Source organism: Clinocottus analis, unplaced genomic scaffold (genome assembly GCF_023055335.1).
Source record: "Clinocottus analis isolate CAN_PGR_092001 unplaced genomic scaffold, fCliAna1.0.p SCAF_8, whole genome shotgun sequence".
Taxonomy (NCBI): domain Eukaryota; kingdom Metazoa; phylum Chordata; class Actinopteri; order Perciformes; family Cottidae; genus Clinocottus; species Clinocottus analis.
This window is the reverse complement of record NW_027176240.1, coordinates 4,722,834-4,739,789: the sequence shown is the minus strand read 5'-3', so window position 1 is coordinate 4,739,789 and position 16,956 is coordinate 4,722,834. Positions and strand designations below refer to the sequence as shown.

Below are 16,956 nucleotides of genomic sequence, written 5' to 3'. Positions count from 1 at the left end.
CATCACCATGACATGATCAGCGTGGTGGCTGGTCTCCCTCCTGCAGTGTCCATCATGTTTTATGTATGAGAGCTAAGCCTTCGCCAGCTAATCCGAGAGCCATATTAGTCTACTGTCGTTTAGCTTTATTAGCCTGCAGCTAATCCTCAAAGCATGTTACAACCCACATTTTTACAGCCATTTTATGTGCATTGCACTATTTGACTGGCAGGAACACGCAACGTGTTATATTAGTAGTGCATCCATCCGTCCATTTCATAAATGCTGGACTTGCATGCCTTTTGTTAGCCAAAAAAAAAAGGTTACTAATACAACCAATCCAAATCAAGCGCTATTTCCTTCTGTCTCTAGCTCCTTTAGTAGTCGGAGCATTATAGTATGCAGCCAGTGATTTAATATTCCTCTACATATGACATAAAATATAGACGTTGTGCCGCACAATGCACTCCAGCAGTGACGGTGCCTTGCTCTGTCGGAAAGACACCGTGGTCTTCACACTCTGAACGGCCATGAAGAAGAATCTAGTCTGCATTATTGCTACAAGCTGACACCCGGGCACATGGGAGGAACAGGGGCTGAAAGAGTCCTTCAGTGGGAGGAAAAGGCATCGTGTTGCAGTAAGCTCACGACTCTGCACAGTACAGATGATACCGACTCCTAAACTGACACCTCCACTGAAGCCCTTGCCTTTTGTGTTCAGTAAAAGATGCACGCTTATGCAAGATGCCGTGTCGTGCTTGCACAGCAAACACATGCTGCCATTGAAGGGGGCAGGTGTGAGCATGTGTTGATGGGAGGCAGTGGTGTGGTGTGTGTGTGTGTGTGTGGGGGGGGGGGGGTTGGTTGGTTGGTTGTTGCCTAAAGATCCAGTCGACGTTTTCTCCTCTGTGGTGACTCATCATTTTCTGCAATGCTAAAAGTGTAGCTAGTTTGCACAAGCGCAAGATGTTCCATCTGCCAGTGTCCAATCTCTTTCTCTCTGAAATTGATTTTTAAACCCCAACTCCGGAGAAAAGTCCTAAGACTTGAGATACGCGGGTTCCATCGTTTCCTTTTGATGATGCAGCTTTTGGTTTCTTTGCCATTTTTTTTTTAATAGTCTTTGCTAATTCTGCCCGAAGTGGCAGTCATGAGTTCTGCATGCGGCGGACTGGCTGTCAGGCACAGCAAATGCCTTTTCTGTGAGACACCAGCTGTGTCAGTCTGAGCTCCGCTGATGACTCTGCCTGTTGCTTGCTGAGTCAATCCGTCAGACAAAAACACAGTTTGGTCATTTCTGACTGGAACTGCCTGACTCACTCTTACTCACCGTTAGTGTCAGTCACCATAAAATGTCAGAATTGATGTGTGTGTGTGTGTGTGTGTGTGTGTGTGTGTGTGTGTTTTTGGCATCACTACGTGTTGACGTCTATGCATTTATAAAGCACTTTCCCTTCACTGGTAGAGCAGATGATTAAAGGCTAAGTCTATTTACAAGACCAACATACCGGTGATTCACTTTAAAAGGTCTTAGGCGCATATTTGAGAAGGGAATAGGCTCATTTATGTTCTGCTGGTTTGGAAAATGGCAGACCATTTATCAATGACCCTGCATGACCCTGCACACACACCAGTGTAAACAGAGCTGGACGGACGGGGCAAACGGGGTCAGTGCTGATATCACCATGACGGAGGAAACGTGGCAACCATGCTCCTAATTTAATAACTGTGACCCGACGATCAGCGCAGCCCAAACCTTGAGCTTCACCTCCGGCCATTGAAGCCTCTTCTGAATACATTTGGTGGCCGAGTGCCAAACTGCACACAATTTATTTTTTAATAGAATACATTTATTCACCTTTTTGCTGAAATGAAAGGTTTTTACCACACACGTCATGGACCTATGGAAGCCCATTCCCGCCACACCCCAAAAAAATTAGGACCAAAAAAAATAAAATAAATTAGGACTAAAAAAAATAATAATTACGACCTATAAAATAAAAATTACGACCCAAAAAATAAAATAAATTACGACAAAAAAAAAAATTAGGGAAAAAAAAAAAAGGAATTGTTCATACAAGAAAACAAGTAAAAGTCACAAAATAGTCCAATCTTGTTTCAATTCACGTATTCTTTTAATTTAACATTGCATGCAATGTTTTATATTCAAGTGCTCTTGTTATTTACCAAAAGATAGCTTGGCAATGTCAACCACCTGTAAGCCCGTATTGATGGGTTACTTTAAAGTAAATAATTCACTCAATATATGTGTGGACTTTGCATTTTACTCAGTTCTTAAAAATAGTCAATTTTGGAAATGGGCTTCCATATGGATCCCACCCCTCGAGTTAACTGCAACATGACCCACAGTCATCAACACAAAATACACAAATACCACGTACACAACACAGTATGATGGACATCTTGTAGCAGTTCCTTTTTTATTTGTCACTTTGTGTCACTATCTGCCCAAACCAGATGTGAGTGATGTACTGGCAATCTTCTCCCCACCGTTCTTCACAGCTTTCTCTATAAACCAGCGGTTTCCTTTCTCTGAGTCAAATCAAACAGCCAACACAGGTTTCGTCCATCAGTCTTCTCTGCTGCAAGGCCCGATAAGGAGGACCAATCTGAAGTTGTGTAATAAATAGATTTGCCTTGACGTGGGAAAGCAGTGACATATTTAGGCTCTTCACACAACACACACATTGTGCACAAACACATTTTTATAGGAGGGAAGAGGAACTAAAACGCAAATGTTTATTAAAACCACCGTCAAGGAGTTTTCAATTATGATTAGAGTTGTTTTTGCTTGTACAAGTAAGGATGTGACTATGGATGTACTCATAGGGGCTCGTCAACCTACTCATTCATTTAAAGTGAGAACAGCGTTGCCGCTTTCTCCAGATCAAAAATAAAGAAGATATATTCTTTGGAGATAAGTCTGTGACAGTAAAAAAAAATGTATTAAGTACGGTATCCTCCTTTTGACTTGGCAAGAAGCTTTTCTAATAGCGTTTCTGCGTCTTCAATGGGATTTTTAAGGAGATCAAATACGTAGAACATATTTTAGGTACATCCGTTTTGAATTAATTTGCTCCGTCAACGTAGTTGGTCGCCTTTTTAGTCATTCTCAAAATAATCCCAGTTGTGGATCTATTTTTAAACCAATCAAAACCACCAAGTGACGTCAGATTTCCTGCCCCGCTTTACCTCCACGATGAGGTCATGCAACATGCGTAGGGCAGCTGGTTATGACGGGTGGGGGGCTTCTCCAACACCCCTCACTTACTTATATAAGCCTCTTTGTCAAGACATCAGCAGTAACCTGCACAGCGTAGGCGAGCTGTCGGCTCTAATGAGTTCTGTCCACCTTTTTTTATGGCAGCGAGCGGACATGAAATATTCAAGTTGGGTGACCTTCATGTCCTTAAAGAAGCCGGCCTTTCTTTTCAGCACGACTGTGGGTTGGACTTGTTTGCACTGCTCTGAAGGTCAGCGACGCAAAAATAATTTTACCAGGCTGCTGATGAGTGACGGCCTCCGTCGAAGCCGTTATCATGAAGCACCGTGACTAATTGCTATTATTGGACTTTGATTCATGTCAGTTAGAGTGAAGCTTAGTCAATATAATTATGTAAAGACATGAATGTACACCTATACAGACGAGTGAATGTGTTTTTGAGTTGATTTAAACCAGGAGAGTGTGTGTGTGTGTGTGTGTGTGTGTGTGTGTGTGTGTGTGTGTGTGTGTGTGTGTGTGTGTGTGTGTGTGTGTATATATAAACTGCAGCTCAAAGTTTCATTTTGGTTTACGTCGACACGCGAACAGAGGGGGCCCTGCGGCAACACCCGCACCGGCAGTATAACCCACATAAATAACACTGTCACTTGCATCATCACACACACAGGCACTCACTCTCACACACACACACACACACACACAGGCACCATCACTCTGCCCGCTACAGGAGATTGATACTGATCATTTTGCCGTCCCCTCGGCGGTCTTGATGATGGTTTGAAGTCTACACCGCGTCAACAGTGTAACACTACACATGTGAAAAGCTGAATATTTTTCTCACAAATTCCCCTCAAACACTCATATTTTCATATCTCTAATTCTTTTAAAATGCTACATCGTGAGCTCTCTCCTTGACTCCCTCTTTTTCTTGTACTTGTGTGACAGGAGACCCTCCAGCAGCTGGTGATGATGCCCTTACCCAACGTGCTGGTACTGGGCCGCAACCCTCTGTCTGGTAAGTGTCAGCGTTCTCAAGAACTATACTATAACCGCTATATTAAGCAGACTAATACCTCTGCTAATGCTGTTTGACATTTGAGTGCTCTTGGCCTCTAAACATAAGCAAAATAAAAACATTCATATCTGCTTCGAGACATTCCTCGAGTTGAATCACTGCACAGTTCACGAGGAGGACACATGCGTTTTAATAAGACATCCGCAACCTCCTTTTTAATTATCCGTTGCTTTGATGATTCAAGTGACTTTTTCCTCTGGATGTAGAGTTAATTTTCCAGCCAGTTGCTTTCTTTGTAACTCTATTAACTTGATAATGAGTCATTCATAACCATCGCTTTTAAAACCTGCTGGCAGAATCAGAAGGGAGTTCAAAGAGAGTGAGCAGTGCTGATTGTATTGTTGATGGGAAGTGGACAGATTCATGCGTTGGTTTCAAGGACACAGGCTTTTAAAACAAAGGCAAATGAAAGTGTCTGAAACTGTTTCTTTGGGACCCAACTTCCAAACCAAAAGGACTTTTATGTGGTGACTCGTATTGTTTCTAAGAAGGCACGTATTTGGAGTCAAACCTTGACCGCTTTTGTTTCTCTGAGGTTAAAGGAGTCATTTCCGGCCTGTGGCCTTTTTTATGCATCACATCCTCAAAAGAGTGTGACTATAAGAAGGGGATCATTCTCGTGGATGGCTTTAAGATAAATTGGGGGAAAGAAAAAAGCAGTTAATGTTAAGAGTGCATGGGAAACATAATTATACTTGTGCCATTAGTCAAATGAATTGGTCCAATTTGCTATCCAGTGACTATGTTGAGGCTGTAAAACCCCGTTGACGTCACTGTCTTTTTACAAGAACAAATAAAAGTAAACCACAAGCTCAAACGTTGCCCTTTGTTTTACTGAAGCTCTGAGAAGACGGAGTCAAGAAGTCAGGCTAACTTCTATCACCTGAAGTGTTAAATGAATTCAACCGTTTGGCCGCAAAAGCTTCGACCTCCTGAACGCAGACATGTGATCTGTCTGAGCAGCCATCAACGCACCAGCAGTGTCAAGTGTTTGCATTTCGTGAAAACATGGTTGAACTGCTTGACCTCTGCAGCCCAGACTTGGGCTACTTGATATCCCGCTGTGACCCCGATGAGATAAGATGACTAGTAGCAGGCCATCCTTTCTCCATCATGGAGTGCTGGCTGTGGGAATAAAAGGATTGTCTGGATAAAAGGAGAACTATGTGATGGAAAAAAGGCTTCCAGCCAGTTTTTGGATAATTTACAGGCACAATGGATCACACTGGAAAACTTCACCTCCCCGAGGTCATTGGTGTTTTTTCAAACTTTAAAAAAAAAAGTGTGTCCACACAAAGCTTCATAGCCTTTGTGTACATCTCTGCAAGCGTAATCATCAGCTCCTCAGAGTGAATTGTTTCCAGGCCACAGCTGGAAAAGCTTGTTGAAGGATATCCGTACCTTTTCTTTTTTTTTTTTTTTCAAGCAGATGAAATTGCTTCTAAATCCCTGTGCTCCCTCAGCTGCTTTTGTCACCCTTTCCCCCACAGCCATCGCTGTTATTTTGGGCTTTTTCATCGCTTTACAATGGTCACAGTTGCCTCATTTTTAATTTCCATCCTCCCCCACGGGCATGAAGGGTAAATAAACAAACGATAAGAGGCCGCAGTGAGTCCACGCACATCGAATTGCCTGCGTTTCTTTATCATGCGGCGACGACTGGGTTGTTACTCCACCTAAGAGGTAAAACATCAGTGCCCTGCGAAAGAAACCCACTTTCCTACGTAGTTTTAAGTATGTTTGCGTTATCATAAGTAACACTATCATTATCGTGAAGCCAAGCGCGACTCTTTCATGAACACAACTCTCAAAATAATGTCAACAGCAGCGCTTTTCTGGAGATCTAATGCAGGTACAGCACCTCAAAATGCTCCATCTGCAGCCGCACAGATGACTCACCTGAATACTGAAGTTGACGTAACTTGGATAAGAGTGCAGGGCAGCGCCGAGCAAGAGGCCCGGAGCAGACCGAAAGCTGTGCACAGCATTCCTCGGGGTTCCTCTTTTTGCTCTTTACCCTCCGACTTGTCAGATAATCAGTCAGTCAGTCCAGCGGAGGCTGTGGAGTCTGACTGTGGCTCGGCGTCTGCCAGCTGAAAGTCTTTGGCCATGTGGCTTTTATTATGCTCTCATTAGGGGGCAAGGGACGACTCTGGGTTTGTGTGTGTGTGTGTGTGTGTGTGTACTTTGTGTTTAGTTAGTTTGTGGGGGTGGGCTGTGTTCCAAACTGAACAGTGGGAATGCACTGTCGTACCCCCAGGCTCTGCTTTACCTTAGTCTGCCTTTTGTATACACGCACAGTGAGATGCAGACGCACACTCCCTTGTGCATGCAAGTCATGTTTTGTGAGCATACACACACACACACACACACACACACACACACACACACACATGCAAACAGTACCTCCCTTTGTTTAGTCTGTCATAGCCTGTGAATTTTCAGCAGTGATCTGGTCTGATCTTCTGAAAACTTCTTTCCCCTCAAAATACACGTTTGCTTGCTCTGCCACCCCAAAATGTCTGCTGCTGAACTGTAACCGCTTCACTCGAGTCACGTGCAGTCATTTGTCGTCGTTATTTCAAGCATAAATATGGCCAAACACGTGGATGGATCAAACCGTGGTTTTAGCTGAAAGCTTCTCCCGACGAGCAGAACCCTTTTTTTTTTTAACAGCAACAGAAACAACTGTTGGCAGCTGACAGAAAGCATTAACAGAGAGGCTTGACTGTTCTGTGTGTGTGTGTGTGTGTGTGTCTGTCTGTGTGTGTGTGTGTGTGTGTGCAAAGGACTAAGTTCTCCAGCAGAAATGGCAGGCCTGACTTAAACAGTGTTCCATGTGTGTAGGCGGATGTTTGGTGTGTTTATGCTGTGTGTCTGTTTTCATAGTCGTGGCGTCTCGTGTCTCCATAGCAAAGAATAGGATGGACTGAATTGTTTTTGTGTGTGTGTATACGTACGAGTACGACTGGGAAGATGTAAGTTCCGGGTTGTCTTTGAAAGTTTTGAGAATAAACAGAGGAAAATGCCAATTTTCAGCAATATGCATTTCTGTATTTTTATCATTGGCTTCCTCAGACCGGGCGATTCAGACGTTGTTGCTCACATCTCTTGACATTCTATCTCGTCTTCATAAAACACATGTGCCCCTGAAATAATCAGAGAATAAGCTTCAGCCAACTCCATCCTCGGCCCCAGTGAGATGCGCTTAATATACTCTGGCATGCCGTCAAAGCAATATCAGATTGCTTGCACCATTTTCACCCCTGACATGCAAGTCATCGGCTCCTGAATGACTCTATTCATCATGGCAGGAGAGAGGCTTGTAGCAATTGATTGCACATGTAGGCAGCCAGACTTTTTTTCACTTCTTATTCGCTCATATCCTCACACACACACACAGATGGAACAATGGCGTCGCAGGAAGAAGGGCTGGTCACTGTCCGTCTGACCTCTTGTCTCCTGCTCAGAGGGGTAAAGCAGGGAGGAAGGAGAGGAGGTGACAAAGGAGGCCTAGATGAGTGAACGCAAACACTCGGGAGGCGCAGATGATGTGTAACAATGTTGAAGGAAGGAAGGAAGGAAGGATGGGTGGATGCAGAGAATAAATGGGTGGATGAAGAGAGAGAGAGATAGAGAGGGAGAAAAGAGGAGGCTAACAGAGGGATGGGAGCGCCTCCTTGTTGTTTCTGCTAGAGGGAGATCTCTTTTCTATTTCTAACCTTGCCTCTTTGCCTCCCCCCTGCTCTCTTTGCCTCTCTCGCTGTCTCTATTTCTACATCCCTCCCGAGTGTTTTTGTTGCTTCTTTTCTGTGGTTCTCTCCCTCTTTTGTCTCCTTTCACCGCTTCCTCTTACCGTGTCTCCCTCTCTAGCTGTATAAATTATTTATCCCGTGAGGGTCCTTATCTTTCCCATGTTGCTTCAGTAGATTTGCCGAGCTAAATCCATCCTCCCCCCCCACACCCGACCAGAATAGGTTCCTATAGCTCTAATAGTGCCCTGTTAAGCCCTGCGGCTTTGAGAATTACATTTTATCTATCGTCATCCTTCGAGGCCCAATTTTGCTCTCATTCTCTTCATATGCTGAATATTTCTTCTCGTATCCTGAATGCAGGTGCTGATTACGGATTTTCTAACGCTGACGAGGCATAAAACGCGGTGACATCCTCTTGACTGATAGCCCGCAACCGTAGCAGCCGGAATGGAAATGAGGTTTTTCCAAATTCAAGTCTTGGTTTGAGCTTTTCCATCAGTGTCCCAGTTAACACCCATAAAGCCGTGTCATCTGTGTCTGGGTGCTACTTGGTAGACTCAGTCCTCTGCTGTTGTTTAATCGAGTTAGTTATGGCTGCAGCAGGAGTGAGCATCATTAAGGGGCCGTTGTGCTTGCAAAAACTAGTTTGAGTGGCTGTTTGGAACAACTACAAACACCTTTACCGAGTCAGACGTTAAAGGTAAGTTAAAAAAAACCTACTGTCAGAGAGGAATGGGGATGATAGATTCAGTCATTCATAGTGTTGCACTTGAAAATGACAGAGGATGAATGGCAAAAGTAAACGTCTCTCTGATTGTCGGCTTCAGAAAGTTCCAGAAATGGCCAAACACAAGCTCTCCTCTTGGAGTATGACGCCGTTACCTGTACAGACTGGTGCATGTTTTCTTCGAAAAATATTTTAGCTGGAAAGTTCCCTGTTTCGACATAGAAAAACAGAAGTCGCCTTCTTTCCTTGGCTGCAGCACAGAACAAATGTAATTACAGCTGAACATTATGCCGGCTTGATGGGGACAGCAACGGTGAAATCATATAGGGAGGAAAAAAAGGCTCCAAAGCTTCAGTTTTCCACCAGCTGTAATGCACAATAAAATGCTGTGACATCACCGATTGGCCCAAAAGTACAAGTCTAGAAAGCAGCGCAGCAGATTTTTTTTGACCTTTTTAAACTGCTGACTCTGGCCTATTATCAAGGATTGATTGTCATGAGTATAATATCGGTCTTGCATTTAAAAGACAATTCAATAACCATGTTACATCGTGACCACATCGAGGTCTGGATCGCTCAACAACACATTGTTTCTATTGATTCAAGGAGAGTTCTGTAAACTCAAAGGAAGGAACTGCTCGGTCGTCCGGTTGCCGCTCTCTAATTTGACGCTTTACACAGACAATCTGACTCCTCTCTCCAGCATTTACGACGTCGAGAAGCAGCTCCATTCATCCGATTTTTGATCGCCGTTTTAAATCACTCGGGGAAAGTCCCACAAATTGTAACGTCCGAGATCTGACTTGTCTTCCTGTACGGCTGCCGTTTAGCTGACGACTGGCTCATTAAACCGAGCGGCAAACAGACCACCCTTCACGAAAAAAACCCATGCCGTCACTAATCTGGATTTATTATTATTATCATTAGAGCCGGACAGCGTTTGCACTCGCTACCCCCTGAGCCACATGAGGAGCTGGCTTATTGCGCGCGCACACACACACACACACACACACACATAGTGCTGCAAACAGGGGAAACACTGAGTCCTGGTATCAACATAGACTCACAACCTGCATATATAGCACACCACTTAGTCAGTGTAACACACACACACACACACACACACACACACACACACACACACACAGGCACCACCTGGTTCACTGCTGTCCAGGAGCAAATCCCTCAGATGAGCTCAGGCCTGTCGAGCAGCTGTTTGTGGGCTTCAGCCGTTTCTGACAATACGTGCCGACATGTGGAAGAGTTGGAAGTTTTAAATCTGTCAACAATCTACGCTTTGGAAAACACTGTGGTTCTGTTACAGGAGAAGAGGGTTTTATTTGGAGGGAATTGAAACAAACTGAGGATTATCTTGATTATTTATTTGTATCATTATAGGAAACTACATTTGAACATGTGCCAGAGTAAGCCGATGAGTAAGACCCCGTCGGTCTAGGGAAAACTAGGGGTGGGAATCACCAAAGGTCCCACGATACGATATTGTCACGATACTTAAGTCCCGATACGATATTGTCACGATACATTGAGTATTGCGATATATTACCTTTTGTTTTCCAACCGCAAATTGTCCCCAAAGGACAACTTTGTTAACACAAAACACATTGATTTTAATATTCTCGGATCAAAAAAGTTTAGAATTGATTCAATAAAAGATCGATACTCGGCTTCCATGTATTGATACAATATCGCCACACAAATATCGCGATACTATGCTGTATTGATTTTTTTCACCCACCCCTAGGGAACACCTGCTTTCTCCTCGATGATGTTAGAGCTCTAATTGAAAACAATGACGTTTTATTACGAAGCACTTTGTAGGACTCTATTTTAAAGAAAGGCTTTTACAGGTATAGTCCTGTCTGCCAACGCCCTCCATCAATTGCCAGATCTCAAGTTTTCAAACCGCTATCAATATAATTTCTTTACTAACCCCTGCTCCTTATCAAACTACAGAAGCTGAAATGTGATCAACTTCATTTTTTTATTGTTTTTTTTCCTTCTTTAGAGCAAGGTCTGGAGGAGATGAAGAAACTGCTGCTGCTACTACTCGGCTGCGCTGTCCAGGTAAGAGCACCGTTTAATCCACTTAAGAGTGCTTTCATAAGCCGGCATTTAGTCCGTTTTAATTAAACTCCGGTGCGGTTAGACTAGTTTAGACTAGTATGTTTTAGACTAGCCAAACAACTTACAAAAGTGTCCTTATACATTTCTAAGTAATTTAGGTTTAAAAGGGCATGAACAAAGGCCACGAGACGGTTCTTAAAAGTTGAAACTCTGAGGCATTTTGTGCTCGTGTCTCATGATTCAGCAATACTGTAAATGATCCCATCCCCATGACCTTTCCTATGCTGTGAAGGGCTTCAACTGAACTAGTAGCATAATTGTTTATTACTTTTATTGGTCATCTTGAAGCAATTTAGCTCCTAAGCCTAAGTCTCCATTTGCTCCGCCCTTCCTCGATGACAACTATTTGCTCCCCTTTGACAAAATAATTTATAAAACATGGCTTCAGGCGAAGGCATAGCAGAGCTTTCACAAGATTTATCATCTTAATAAAAAGACATTCATGTGTGTAACTCTGACTACTTCAAGCTTCATCAAAACCCCGGTGCAGAGTAAGAATTGGCACACAATGAACATGAGTTTACGTCTGTGGTGCCGAGTTATGTTCTCATCTCCTGCCAACAAGAGAGGAAAATGATCTTTGTCTGATCCAGAAGACAAAGTCACTTTTAAAGACTACACTTCTTTCCTCAATACAACTTCCCGTTAACGTGTATCAGATCAGCGTCGGTTGCTCCTTTGACCTCCAGTTGACCCCCCAAACCTCCTTTCACTGTAACATTCAGATGACTTTCTCATTCTCTTCTTCCCCCCCTCCTCTGTTGACAGTGCGAGAAGAAGGAAGAATACATCGAGTGTATCCAGACTCTGGACTTTGACACCAAAGCTGCCATAGCATCCCACATCCAAGAGGTATTTCTCCTCCAATCGGAGACAATTAAGAGAATTCACCTCATTCAGCTTTGTTACCACTCATCCAATGTACATTTTGCTCAGAGTGGAATGGTTCATTTTAAACTTTTGTTCAGTGTGCTAGTCTTGACAAAAGTGTCACGAATGCAACTTCTCTGCAACAATCGGTGATGTGAGGTTTGTGTGGTTTCAGGTGACTCATAATCAGGAGAACGTCGTGGACCTGCAGTGGTTGGAAAGTGGGGAAATGCCTCCTGAAGACCTGGACAGCCTCTCCAGAAACCTGGCTTTCCACCTCAAACGCCTGGTGGATGACAGGGACACACAGCTGGAGGTAATAACATACGTACAGACGTGTGTGTGTGCGTGTGTGTGTATATATAGATTATGTTTTTGTGTGTGTGGGTGTGTTAATATACCTTTTATGGAGCAGTGTTAACATTCCTTTCATCCCTAAAGCAACATAAGCCCAACAGCAATAAATATGTACAATAGACAAGGCAGGAAACTAGTAACGTGGGTTTGTGGGTTTTTATATAATTTTTCTGTGTGTGTGGGGGGGGGGATTTTGTGCAGTGTGTTTTTCTGAATGTTTGTTGCAGTTCTTAGATGGGCTATTTCTAGTCGGGGTTATGTGGAAACTTTTCTCTTTTTTTGAATGTTACCACAAAAGAGCAGCCTCAGGAAGGAAGGGTTGAAACTGTTAACGGTCTCATGGATGGATGGATTGTGTGTGTGTGTGTGTGTGTGTGTGTGTGTGTGTGCGCGCGTTCGTGCGCGCGTGTGCTTTTTACTTCGAGTACATGCGTCATTAAATGAGTTTTCCAACCCATAGGGTGCAGATGATAGCAGATCTGTCTGTGTGTGTGTGTGTGTGTGTGTGTGTGTGTGTGTGTGTGTGTGTGTGTGTGTGTGTGTGTGTGTGTGTGTGTGTGTGTGTGTGTGTGTGTTAGGGGCTGTAATAGCCTCCAGATTATCACTCTGTAGTCCAGCCGCTCTCAATTAAAATCCCATTTCCTTTCTGGGGCAATAGATCAGAATCGGCTGTGTGTGGGACCGTAGGTGTACTTTTTGCCCTTGTGCCTATGTTCTAGTTTTAGCTTGTGTGCTTTGGGTGAATCAGTGTATCAACTCTCCTCTCTGCACGTTGCCAATGCGAGGCCAATTGTTGAATCCTACAAACTGTTGCCGTTGCAAATAGCGATGACGCGTAATGCCCCTAAATACAAATAAAAAAATGTAATTTCTGTTTGATCACTATTTGGAGTATTGAGTCAAAAACTGACTTCTATCAACGGTCTCCTGTGCTCATCTAGACCGCTAGAAATCTCACGAGCTGTCCATTCTTTTGTCCCGTGCAGACGATAGTGGAGTTAACCCAGGAGAGAGACTGTGTGCAGCTGTCTCCTCTGGCTCCTTATCCGACCCAGTCTCCCGGCGACTCTCCCAGCATGAGGAGGACCGAAAGCCGACAGCACCTCTCAGTGGAGTTGGCCGATGCCAAAGCCAAGATCAGACGCCTTCGGCAGGAAGTGTGAGTACCACGGCGTTATCAGCTAGAAGCAAAGCAATCCTGAAGTTGGGCAAAGGGGATGCAAAGAGGAAAAACAGGCAATATACCTTTTTAGTTAGCCAGAGACGAACTTGAGCTACACACAAAACGGTCATTTGCTAGAATTTGAACCTAACTAATTAAATGTTGTTTCCATCATAGTTCCCATTTTGCTTCTTTTATGGTCACCGCTTTCAATCTGAACTGTGATGTTGCTGTTTTGACCTTTTAGGTCACATAAGTGTGCCGTCTTTGTCATATTTTTTGCATTGCGTGGTGTGTTTTTGGAGACCTGACTGGGTTACATCCTCTAATTAAACAATATTGGAAACAAAAATCAGGAAGTTATAAAAGGTTTAGGTCATATAAAAGCTATAATTTAAGCAGACTGGAATTCTTCATCGCGTTTCTGACGGGAACGCACAATGAGCGTGTTCTTCTAATTGTTTTTGAGAGTTTCTCTTCATTTAAACCTCAAACATGAGGCTTTAAGACGGTGACGATGCAGAGAGGAAGTCATGGAGACTAACAGTCTATTTCCTCCCTACATCTCCATTACTCATATAAGACCAGGCTGTTGTGATGTCACACACACAAACGCACACACAAACCTTGTTAAGGCCTTTGAAATTCTGCCTATGAATAATAGAGCTTCCTTTTTTAAAGTGCTGTAATCCCTTGCCAGATGAAGGCTTAATGGTCAACGCAGACCAGTTAGAGAAGAAAAGGGAGCGCTTTCTGACCAAGGGGAAGTATTTAAATGTTACACAAACACACCATCTAATATATCTGACTTGCTGGCCTCAGCTCTGTTGTGTTACTGAATGTGTTGATAGAGGTAGTGTGTACTTCAGTATATCCTCCTTTTTGTTTTCAAGATTAAAATCCCATCTGAAACTAATCGTGGATTAGATTTCATTGACTGTGTCGTGGCTCAGATAACGCGTCATCCCTCCTTCAAGGGAATCCTTTGCACGCTTGAGTGGATCTGGCTCATTTTTTATCTCCCGGTGACTTGGAAGAAGCCTTTGATCGTACTCGTGCTGTGTCATTCTGCCGCTGGATTCTGCAGGAGATGTGTTTCTTCGCCCCCCACACACACATGCCATTGTCTGTTTGACAAACTTTATGGTTCTTTAACAACTGGTTGTAACTCAGCCCGGAGTGCAGGTCAACCTCTGCTCGGTCACATGATCACTGAAACGCATCTTTCCTTGAGCCGAAGCGCGTACTTGTGCTGAAAAGCTCTGACATTCATCACTGAAGACATCTCCCTCGACCTACATTATGATCTCTCCAGTCGGCCTATATATAGCGCTATAGAACATCACCCGACAAACCAATGAGGTATTTTGTTTGTTGGTAGCCATAGTGTTGTTTACTTGTTGTTGTAGAACGGAGGAAAAAAACGGCTTAAAGTCAGTGTATGCTGACGTAGTCTGCTCACATGATGCCGTTCCCTCTCTCAAGCAGAGAAGGAATGTGTTGTGTCTGCATATGCACAAATATTGTCTCTTTGCATACTAATAGACGTGTGTGTGTGTGTGTGCACGGTTTGGGCTTGTGTTTGTGTGTCAAAAGGAGACCAGGTTAGAGCCAGGGGGGGCTGTACGGTTCAGTGGTCCCACAGTGGTCTGTCTGTGGTTAATATGTCGAGTAAAGCGACTGCTTTCTGGCTGCTTTCCTTCCTCCTGCAGCTCAGATGCACACAGTTCATTCCTACAGTCTGAAGCACAGTGATGTAGAGACGCTGTTCTTCAGCGTGAGTGTTAACCCGATTCCTAGGACAAGGATGTGTTTCGTACTGTTTCCATCCATTCACCTCTCAAAGTCCCGCGGTGACTTTAAATATAAATGTATTGGATATTTTTCTTTCTCAGCACAGTGCAGGATATTTCAAACTCAGGTTCACCTCGCTAAAACCAAAGCTGTCTACTTCAATACACCCAACCTGCATGAAGGTTTTGATGTTCAGCCTCTTTTTCTAAATGCATATGCGATGACCTCATGGAGGCAGCATTCACTGCATGACTGTAGCATTATACCGCATTAGTTAGAGACTGGTCAACCTTATGAACGGGAATCTTTTCACAACAAGTAAAGACAGAAACTGAATTGTCAAACATTCAACCATTTACTGAAGTTAATGTTAAGTCTTCCTGAGTTTGGGGGTCAAGCAGCCAATACAACTTGAACGCCAGTAGATCTTTAACCACTACAAATCATAAATAGTCAGTGAGGTAAAAGGCTGGGATGTCCCATTATGCAGGAAGTGGTTACAACCATTTTTTTTTTATTTTACTGATTGATGGCATTTCAAAGCAGTCTGTTATGTTGTAATCCTCGTTTAGCTCACCATGTTCCCGTAGGAATAATTAATACGTCATTTATTTATTGTGGAAAATCAGGGTTGATTTTAAAAAAAATAAAAAAAATACCCCTCTTCCTTGGTATGCATGCTATTATACTTTTGATTATAGAAACATCTAAAACATGTGTGTGTGTGTGTGTGTGTGTGTGTGTCTCCTTCCTGTTGTTTCTAAGAGAGACGATGATATTCCATTTCAAAAGGGCCAATGTTCCAGGTTATGGAAATATTCGGAATATTTAAATATTAACCAGTTTGACATGTAGTAGCCTGGAAAAGGTTGCCTTCTTGTTCAAGTACAGCAGCGCAGACGAAGTGTTTGTGTCTGTGCTCGTGCAGATGCAGCGCTTGTCTAACCATTAGCATAAGCAGCAGAGCCAGCTGCATCCTAATATGAGCCCAGAGCTAATCTGCCATTCGAAAGCTGACAGGTGTTTGTGATCTCAGGATGGAGGTGTGTGGGGGTGAGGGGGGGAGGAGGGGGGCTGCAGGAGGTGGAGGGGGGTTAACTGCATGAAACTGAAATGTCTCCTGCCTGCCTGTCGACTCCGACTTTCCAAATAACGTTAACTGTGGAAGGAAAGAGGGAAATGAAAGATGGGAAAAAGAAGGATGCCTTTTGCTTATTGAGATGCAACCTGAGTCTCCAGAGAGCTGTAATCAAATAGGCCATCAGATGTTCACTGTTGCATTTTCATGCACAGACACACACACACAGACAGACAGACACACACACATACACACACACACACACACAGACGGAACAGAAGGAATGCAGTTGTTTTCCTTCAAAGCTGTATGGCACATTCTCCCTCGATGGTTGGAAGGAGCCGGGAGAATTTACACACTCTCACTGTCTTTCACACTCACACTCTCTCTCTCTCTCTCACACACACACACACACGCTGGAAAAGTGTCATCTTTTATTGTATGTTTTGCGACACGTCGCGGCACAATCCGATGTAAAACCGTCTTGTCTCCTGCTCTCATCTTATTTGTTGAGGCTTCTCCAGAATAAAGGGACGTGAGGGGTTTGAGCCTCAGGAGCAGATTTGCACGTTTACCCCTGAAGAAGTCACAGGACTCTGACTTTTCTACAGTTACTTTTTTCGCTGTCTTTTCCCTCACTGCTCGTCATTGTGTGCTATGCTGAAGACTGACGGTGATGAAGAAGAAGGCTGTTTATTTGTAGCTGAATTCAAGGCAGGACACAGGAAAGACATTGTGTCATGACCGTCACAGCTCACACACACCGGACA

The 16,956-nt window shown here is 43.7% G+C and overlaps 1 protein-coding gene across 5 annotated transcripts in view; it reads left to right on the top strand.

Annotated features, from left to right (window-relative positions):
• Positions 1-16,956, top strand: part of ccdc88ab (coiled-coil domain containing 88Ab) — a 63,717-nt gene that overhangs the window by 20,866 nt on the left and 25,895 nt on the right. For all 5 annotated transcript variants that reach the window (XM_068567245.1, XM_068567248.1, XM_068567247.1 and 2 more), the window contains exons 4-8: positions 4,169-4,238; positions 10,807-10,865; positions 11,694-11,777; positions 11,971-12,111; positions 13,139-13,311. In XM_068567245.1, the coding sequence (XP_068423346.1) occupies positions 4,169-4,238; positions 10,807-10,865; positions 11,694-11,777; positions 11,971-12,111; positions 13,139-13,311 (527 nt within the window). The remainder of the gene's footprint in view (positions 1-4,168; positions 4,239-10,806; positions 10,866-11,693; positions 11,778-11,970; positions 12,112-13,138; positions 13,312-16,956) is intronic.